Raw genomic sequence first — 9456 nt, forward strand, 5'->3', positions numbered from 1 at the left:
GGTGCGAGCAAGGCCCGTGCGCATGCAGCCCGGCTCTGTTGCAGGACCATTCCTAGCCCCTGATCCAGCAGAGCTGCCCTTGCTATATACGAATATGGTCTCATAGTATTTTTCCTATAAAATCCTTTCAGTGAGGAATAATTGTTTCTGTAACATTTGCTTCCTATGTTTTTTTTTTTTTTTAAGGTTATTTATCTATTTATTCATGAGAGACACACAGAGAGAGGCAAAGACACAGGTAGAGGGAGAAGCAGGCTCCATGCAGGGAGCCCGACGTGGGACTCAATCCTGGGACTCCAGGATCACACCCTGGGCAGAAGGCAGGCGCTCAACCACTGAGCCACCCAGGCATCCCTGCTTCCTATGTTTTAAAAAAGCACATTATCGGGGTGCCTGGATGGCTCAGTCAGGTAAGTGTCTGCCTTTGACTCAGGTCATGATCTTGGTTCTCCCTCTCCCTCTGCTGTTTCCCCTGTTTGTGCTTTTTTTTTTTTCTCTCTCTCTCTCACTCTCTCTCTCTCTGTCAAATAAATAAAATCTTTTTCAAAAATACATATTAGTTGATATTAGGTTAACAAACTGTTACAGTTAGTAGACACGCATAACGTCATCTAGGCTAGATGAAATAGGCAATGTTTTATAGGGTATTCTTTTTGTCTTTTGAACATGGTTCCACAAGTATTTTTTCCAGGTATTTTTTTATGGTCAGAAATTTGATGCATTTGGTTGAAATTCCTGTGCATGTGTGTTATTTAAGCCTTGTAACAAAATGTTGAGAGGATACTCTTCCAGAGGATACTGAGTATGGAAATACTTTCACAGATGAACTGACACCCACAAAAGCAGACGCATGTCTATCTTTAAAATCTTGACCTTCACTCTCCTCTTATAAAATGCTAATAACCAGACATTCTTCTCTGAGCATATGCTTTTTGGGCTTTGTTTTGATTTCTCTGGGGAATTCAGAACAGCTCGTGCTGTGGTCCCCAGCATCTGCCCCATGGCTACCCTCTATGGCTATCTTTCATCAGCTTTCATCAGAGCTCCCATCAGCTTTGGCCACTGTTGACCACTTTCTCCCCTTCCCTACATGGTCTCCCCTGGGTTTTTTCACCTTCCTACTTTTCTTCCCATCCCTGGAAGCCCACCAGCCAGCTGTCATAGGCCCTCTTGTCTTCTCCCTTGCTTTCTTTTGAATGATCTCCTTGCTTATGATCTTAATCACCTTGTGTATACAGCTGCGACACAGTCCTCTTTCCATCCCCACCCTCTCTGTGAGCTTTGACTCTTACCAGGCTCCTACAGCCCTCAGTGCTCTAGGCCTGGCTCCTGTTTCTAAGAGGACCCCCTCACACACTCTGCTGTAGCCACCCTGAGTTCTTTCTGTGCCTCAAAGGTCTTCACTTTGTTCCCCCTTAGGGCACTGCTGCTTCCCCCCACCAACCCCCACCAAGCCCTCTTCTTGTCCCCACACAGTACTGGCTCTGAACCTTCCAGATGCAACTAGAGAGAGCCTTTGCTTGCTCTGTTCTCAAGAGCCAGTTAAGACTACCCCCCCCCCATCACATTGCCTTTCATTTTATTTAAGGTTCACAGCAAATGTTTACCAAAATAAATGAAAACCAACAAAAATGACCACAAAACCTATCCTAAGTCACATTCCTTGTCATCCCCTCTCTATGGGAAACAAAGGCCAAGGTAATTTTCAAGCAGTAATGGACATTGAATTAAAACATATGGATGACGAAGCCTAAACCCAAAGGGCAGAATGGAATGGAACAGTTGAAAAAAAATAATGACTTCTGATAAACTCCTCATTGGTCCTCTTGGTGGACCTTGTTATAAAGCACCTCTGTTCCATTCACTTTGATCAGAGTCCCCCGCTTGCTTCCTTTACACTAGTGATCATATACTTTTTTCCTTTTTCTCTCTCTCTCTGTTGTGCTCACCTGTTGACTCTCCAGCCTCCAGCACCTGCTCAGCACTTGCTGGACCATAAGCTCAGCGCCTTGGCTTGTGTTCCTCCCTCTGCCAGGAATGCCCTCCTCCCAGATACCCTCCTGGTGGGGCCTCTGTGTCCTCATTCACACCCTACTTGTGCACAGAGGTCTTTCCTCTCCTTCCTGTTCCCTCACTGGCAAACCCTGTTCCCTGCTTCAGTTTTCCCCCTTGCTTTTATTTATTTTTTAAAAGACTTATGTATTTATTTGAGAAAGGGAGAGAGTACATACTCAAGTGAGGTCAAGGGCAGAGGGAGAGGAAGAGAGACAGCATCTCAAGCAGACCCTGTGCTGAGTGTGGAACCTAACGTAGGGCTCAGTCTCATGACCCTCAGATCATGACCCGAGCAGAAACCAAGTAATTAGCAGTATTTTCCTTTTTTTGTCCTTTTTCCTGAACTGGCTTACTTAAATCTATTTAAGCTGAATATGCTGATGAATATACTGTGAATATGCTGTAATTTCACTGACTTTCTTTTTTTTTTAATTTCACTGACTTTCAAATAGACTTTTATATTTTGTGTGGCAAAGGATAAATGCCCATATGCTAATGCACGTTGGTGTGTTCTATCTGGGCATCTAATTGAAAACTGATCAATATCTGCATTGATGGCCCTTGGTGTCAATACACTTCTGTGGGGGAGAACTACTTTGAGAATTAAAATGAACTTAGCAAAATCTTTGCTTTTGGTTCGGTTCAAAATATGTAGGTTTAAATCCTATTACAGATTATTAAAGATGTATTTCATGGAAAATTAGGTTATTTCATGCTGAATTAAAGCAAACATTAAGAAATCAAGTATCATCACCCAAAAGTAATTGAACTGCTCGTGTACTAGAGATATTTCTAAAGCATATTTAGTTGGTGTATTCATTTGCTTGTCTCCCTGGCTAGCGTGGAAGTTCCATGGTGGGGTCAGGGCCTGTTACTTACATACATTCCCAGTTACCAGACCATATTTGGTCCACGATGGTAACCAGTACTGACTGTGTGCCCAGCTCAGGTTCACATGCTTTGTTTTCACTCACCAGTCTTTATAGAAACCTTTCAGGCAGGTTCTGTTAAGAAATCCCTCACTCATCACATGGAACCCACCACCACTTTGAACTAGTCCCCGCATACTCTGAACGGCAGCCAGAGCCATCTTTGCCAAACATGATTCAATGCTGTGTGACTCTGCTTAAAATCCTTCAGGAGTTCTCATTGCTTTTTCAGATAAAGCCAGAATTCCTGGACTTAAATTAGCTTTCCTGCCCTCGAGCCTCCTCCTTCTCTGCCTCTGTTTTTTCCCCTGGCCTCCATTTCAGTCTTTGAACCTGATCCGCTCCTCCAGGAACCTTTCCACCCTCCCTTACAAGTGGTTTTACATAGTAGGTACTCTATAGCAGGTCGGTTAATAACAGAACGTACTAGTGTCTGTCTGAAAGTATTGGACCAACTAATTTCCTTATGTAATAACTATATTTATTTAAAGGGATGGAGCTTCCACATAAATTCTGGACATAATTATAGGCAGACTGAAGCTGAGAAATTGAACCTCTGGGCTGTGTGATGGATGGGTTCCCCCGTGCAAGTTATCTGTTCATATTTTACCCGCTCTGATAACTGGGATGTGGCCCAGCCTACTCACACACTCTCGCTTTCCTTCGTATCTCGTCTAAAAATGTGGCTGATTTTTCATGTTCGACAGGATGGTTTTTGTCAGAAATTTGCCCTTTTAAGTTAGGAAGACGGCCCCCATTCCTGCTGCTCCCTGGAAGCTCGTGTAACCGAGCGATCATCCTTGAGACAACTTGGACTAAACGCTGCTGTAAACCACAATGGAAAAACTGCAGCCAAGTATTCCCAGTAGAAATCTTGGAATTCCTTCAAGTATATTGAGATTTTGTTAGAAATTGAATTGCCAGTGTAATCCATCTTCCTTGTGAGAAAACATTCAGATAAAGAGCTGGGGCCCAGCAGCATTAACCATTAGAACATCCCTTAAATCAATAAGCTACAAATCTGGCCGTGCATTCCTGCAGAGTCTGGGTGCGCGCTAAAGTGGCTTTAGGCCGGAGCAAATGACAGCGCGTCCTGAGGAGCGCGGAGCGGCTGCACCCCCGCGACCGACGCGGATGCCTGAGTTCCTGTGGGCCTCGCTTGCTCACTTCTGCAAAATGCAGTTGTGTTTTATGGAGGTGCGTAAGACAAGCCGTGTTCCTTTTGTTTTTCAGATTTTCCAAATGTGGTTATCGAAGGCGTCCTCCATGGGATATTTTACCCTCATCTCCAGCCCAGGTAGAGATCCTACGTGGCCAGAGGAAGCTGAAGCAGGTTTCACGGAATCGATACCTACCAAATTAACCTAAACTCCATGACATAACAGCTCTAGCTAGTGGTAAAATTCACAGTCCCAGCTTAATTCAGGGCAGGGACATTTCCATTAGAATGGTGCTTTTAAAAATAGAAACTGAACCAGGGCGGTGCTGAGGTTAAGGCCGAGGTTTGAGAAGTAGAAGGTAGCTGCCAATTTTGCAACTGGTGAAAAGGAGGCTGTAGGAGATCCCTGGGAGCAGCGGGCGTGACAAAACAGAAGTTACCCTCTGCCTCCTTTGCACCATCTGCTAATTGGACGTTATTCTTATCCTGAATCACACTGAGACTGATCTACTTTGGTAGCTTGGTTTTTTGTTTTGTTTTGTTTTGTTTTTTGTTCAGATTTTATGAGACACTAATCTTTGCATCATGAGATTTCTCTCGGTCAATGATAGATTCGTTCTCAAGTGCCGGCATTATGAGAGCATCACAGAAACACACTGTGCTGAATGTGAGGACGGAACTAAACTGGAAATTAAACTATGCTGACAATGCTAGGGCATTTTTAAAAATCTGGTCATTTCTCTTCACACTGCAGTGGAGTTGCGTCATACCTAGGGATGAGCTTCTAGTGTCAGAACATAAGATAAAAGGCAGTAAGGAGATTCTTCTTGACAGCCCTTTCAGAAGGTGCCATACTGGAAATGTGTGCATCCAACACAATCACTTTCCCTCCAGTGTTGGAAGAAAGGACTGTTTCTTCCATTGAAGACCACTTGACGTTGTTGCTGTTTGTTTATGGCAATTTTGTATAAAACCATATACCTTTCAACACTAGAATCACACTTCGTCCTGCAAGATGCTTGCCTTCTGAGACACAGATGTGAACTGACTGTGCCTGAGGAGCCACTACAGTGGTAGCACCTGGATTCCTCAAGGTCCTCTGACCCTTATCAGGGTTTACTCATTCATTAAATTGGTGGAATTTTCATGGGATTTATTGTTACTTTCTTTACTGTTTCCTTTTTTGCTGACCTCCTAGGTGGAATTAATGTAAGTTCAATGAATGATCTCTAACTCCATTGTACATCTCACAGACATTCATATTTTGAGTAGTAAAGGACAAAAGCATATATGCAAACTTCATGTATGTGCTGTATTTGGGCATTTCATTGAAGACTAATTAATAGGTAGCCTATTTATGGTTATTAATTTTACTAAGCTTTTGTGTGGGATAAAAATGTTTGGATTCAAAACAGATAACTAAATCATGGTTTTTGGTTAGGTTTAAAGCCTGCTGCAGACTTTGAGAGATACATTTATGATAGATGTGTTACTTCGAGCTGAAAACGGGTGAGGACTATGTAATCAAATGTCATGAACCAAAAATAACTGAATATTCACGTGGTAGAGATATTTTTTAAATGTTTTGTTGTTAGCTATTTTTGAGTTAAATAAAAACAAAGGACAAGACATATTTGAATTTGTCTTTTAGGATTTTACCGGAAACGCAAATTGTGTCCTGTCTCTTTATACACACGCACACAGCTTCTCACATACTTCATAGGCACTTATTTCTACTCTGAGTGTTAAATTACCTCACCTTTAAGCTAACAGGTGCTCGTTAAAATAGGTAATGATTTACAAAGATGGTAAGAATTTTTTTTTTTTTTTAATATAAGAACCAAGCATTTTGGGTGTCACACTACTCAAGAAATCCCTTCTAAGAATTTTTTTTTTTAGAGATGACTTTTATTTTTTATTTAGTAATTTTTAATACATAATTTCATATCCTGTTTCAAGTCCAGTAGAGGAAATAGAAGCCATGGTAAGTATTTTAAGTAGAATGGAATAGTAAGAATAGTAAGCTCGCAGAATCTTTTGGAAGGATGAGGAGAGTGACCTCCTTAGTAGGGAATCCAGGAATGACTTCCAGAATCCTCCAGCAACATCTAGCTCCCACCCATCAGGGGAGCTGCAGCCTTTGCCTTGAGTAGGAATTCATGAAGTCAGGAGGCCACTCTTGAAGCTGCTAGGGTAAATATCACCACTGCAGCTGCAATCCAGGTACCAGCAAGTGAGATTGGGAAGTCACTGTTACCACCATAACTGCCTCATAGCCGCACCCAGGAAGCGGGGGCCCTGGGCCCTGGAACAGCGTCCAGTTGCCACCACCTACACCACAATTGCCTCTCAATGCCCATGGCCTGGCTTGCCCACAGCTATGGCCCCAAGCAGCAGGAGACGGTAGTCACCCATTTCCACCTCACACTCCATCTCATGAAAGCACATGCCAGAACCTTATTATCGATCCCCAGCTTCAGGGGAGTCTGGCAGGAGTTGGAACTTTCTGGTCACTGCAGTTCAGGAACAGACATTGGAAAGATGATACTATATTTCCACGGTTGAAAATCTAATAACAATTTATGACAGGATATATAAAAGAGATAAACCTCCCACCCTGTCTCATATTCCCAGCTCCCCCTCCCCCCCTCAGCAAACAACCACTGCATTTAGTTCATGAGTATACTTGCATGGATACTTCATCCACATGCAGACAGATAATGGACATTTACGGTATGTATTCCTCTTGCCCCCCCTTTTTCTTTTTACAAAACATGAATTTTTTCAAAGCACGGATTAATAGAAAATGGAGCAGTAAAGAATAGAGGGATGGAAACAGAATAAAGAGAAGGAAGAGAAACCCCACTGCCACTTGAGGCAGGACATGGGGACAGCCGTCACCTGCTGTGCTCCTAGTTGGCGGGTTTGGTGGTGTGCCTGGGCTTGGTCTCAGGCTTCCACAGTGCTTCATGCGGAGCCTTTCTCGGGCCTCGTCCCCACTACTCAGCCATTTCCAGACCAGCCTCCCCCGCCCCACTATTTCAAACACTTGACCATCTCTACAACCCTGGTAACACTGACCTTCCCTACCTGGTAAATCCTCAATCATTTCACTTTGAAAAGTGTAGAAATCTCATGCAACAGTTTAGAAATAACAAATGGCTTTCATCTCATTTGTCACTTTCGATCAATTGATCATGGCTGCTTAATGTGCTCGGCCGAGGGTGCCGGCACAGCCATCAGAGTGGCTACTATCAAAAAGCCGCAAATGACAAGTGTCGGCAAGGATGTGGAGACCTTGAAACCCTCACACATTTGCTGGCAAGAATGTAAAACAGTACAGCCTCTGTGCAGAATGGTCTGGCAGTTCTCCAAAAGATTAAAATTACCGTGTGATCTAGCATTTCCACTTCTGGGTGTATGCCCAAAAGAGGTCGAAGCAGAAGCTTGAGTAGATGATTTGTACACCCAAGTTCTTGGTATTATTCACAAACGCCAACAGGTGGAAGCAACCGTCCATCAGTGAATGAATGGATAAACAAAATGTAGTCTATGCAAGCAATAAAATATTATTCAGTCCTAAAAAGGAAGTCCTGACACATGCCACAACATGAATAAATCTTGAAGACATTATGCTAAGTGAAATCAGACCGTCACAAAGGACAAGTCCTGTGTGATTCTACTTATATGAGGTACCTAGAATAGTCCAGCTCATAGAAACAGAAAGTAGAATGGTGGTTGTCAGTGATGGGGGAGGGGCAGAAATGAATTAATGTTCACTGGATTTCAGCTGGGGAAGAAGATGAAGTTCTGGAGATGGGTGATGGGGATGCTCGCACAACAGTATGACTACTGTATGCCACTGAATTGTACACTTGAAAATGGGGAATGTTGTACCGTGTATATTTACCAAAATTGTTTTCAAATTTTATTTTTTAAAGAATTTTGAACGAGTAAGGATGTAATACAGTAACCAGTTAATGATATTTGCCAGGGTGCAGGAGGGACTTTGGCACGTGTACTTGGTACTTTTCTCATGTCCCTGACAGCCTCTCAAACAGTGGCTCTCAGTCAGGGGTACACACACGTCAGAATCACCTGGGGTGGGGCCTTTGGGTACTTAGACAAGCTGCTGAGTTGCTGCCGATACACACGTACGTTAGGAACTACTGTTTGAGGGATGTGAAGATGTGAGATGCTTTACGAACTACCCTTCCTTAATGGCTGCTGACTTTTATGCTTTCTGCAGGACCCACTATCCAGAGGACATCGGTTCACCTTCTGGGCTGTTGCAGGCGGCCACAGGGAGGTACTTGTCATAGTTGTTGAGGCTGTATAACAGACACAGCATGGACACGGTGGCTAATGAGCACCCAAATTCATTCCTCCCAGCTGGGAGGTCCAGGATAGGGCACCGACACACTTGGTGTCTGATGTGGGGTTCTCTTTCCTATGTCCTCGTGTGTCAGTAAAGGGGCGAGGACTCTCTTTGGAGTCTCTTATAAGGGCACCCAGTCCTTGCCTCCTAAGGGCCCTTACCTCCAAACACCGCCACATTGGGGATTAGGTTTCAATGTATGAATTTGGGGGTGGGTGGTGGAACAGAAAGATTCAGATGGTGGCAGGACCTGCAGAAGCAGCGAGGGTGACAGCTTTGAGTAGTGGCCTCATGACGGCCTACCTGAATATGTGTTCGGTTACTCACCCACTCGTTCAGTGGCGTGCCCGTGAGTTCCCTCGCCACATGAAGGCACTGCGTTTGGCCTCTGAAGAACAGAGACGTAATCGTTGTTTGGGGAGTTCTGGGCATTTACTAGAGAGTAATGTTTCTGTTTAACTGAATCAGATAGAATGTTCAGGGAGTAAGGCTGTGCTCGCCAGTCTCCGTACTCCGCTCTGAAGCCGTCCTTTTCATCTGGGCTTTGTTGTGGTTTTCATCCTCGATGATAATTACGGATCTTGAATTCAGCAGCGGAAACCCAGGGAAGAAGCAGACGCTAACGCACAACTGCTATTTCTGCAACATTTTTGTTTTCTGCCCACATGCATGCCTAGTGAAACTCTGGCCTCTGGTCAGGGTGAAGAGGCATTTATTTGTGTGCGAGGGGAAGGAGGGTGCGTTCAAATGTTAAACCCCTGAAGTCTGTGTAATTATCTAGAGAAAAACTTGGTTTTATGTCCTAGGGTAGAGCTGGAAGTCTGACCTCTAAAATGTGAAGCATTTTCTGTCTTCACTCCTCTCCCATCATCAGGCAGAGGGACCTCAGCAGTGTCTCCAGCTTTGATGCTCGATTTATGTAGACACCCCTGTGT

At 43.9% G+C, this 9456-nt stretch overlaps 1 protein-coding gene and 1 long non-coding RNA gene across 14 annotated transcripts in view; one reads left to right on the forward strand and one right to left on the reverse strand.

The window, feature by feature from the left end:
- The window catches only part of SNX24 (sorting nexin 24), a 159422-nt gene extending 153650 nt beyond the window's left edge, over nt 1–5772 (forward strand). For 3 of the 4 annotated variants that reach the window (XM_025433169.3, XM_025433168.3, XM_049116004.1), the window contains exon 7: nt 4218–5772. In XM_025433169.3, coding sequence (XP_025288954.1) covers nt 4218–4285 — 68 coding nt within the window. In that variant the 3' untranslated portion in view covers nt 4286–5772. Of the gene's footprint in view, nt 1–186; nt 411–4217 lie in introns of all 4 variants that reach the window. The other variant, XR_007413917.1, reaches the window with a different exon arrangement.
- The window catches only part of LOC112650453 (uncharacterized), a 34153-nt gene extending 25151 nt beyond the window's left edge, over nt 1–9002 (reverse strand). For all 10 annotated transcript variants that reach the window (XR_007413921.1, XR_007413922.1, XR_007413924.1 and 7 more), the window contains exon 1: nt 8849–9002. This is a non-coding gene — a long non-coding RNA (uncharacterized LOC112650453). The remainder of the gene's footprint in view (nt 1–8848) is intronic.
- Nucleotides 9003–9456: the final 454 nt, after the last annotated feature.

The sequence above is a fragment of the Canis lupus genome, chromosome 11 (assembly GCF_003254725.2).
Source record: "Canis lupus dingo isolate Sandy chromosome 11, ASM325472v2, whole genome shotgun sequence".
NCBI lineage: Eukaryota > Metazoa > Chordata > Mammalia > Carnivora > Canidae > Canis > Canis lupus.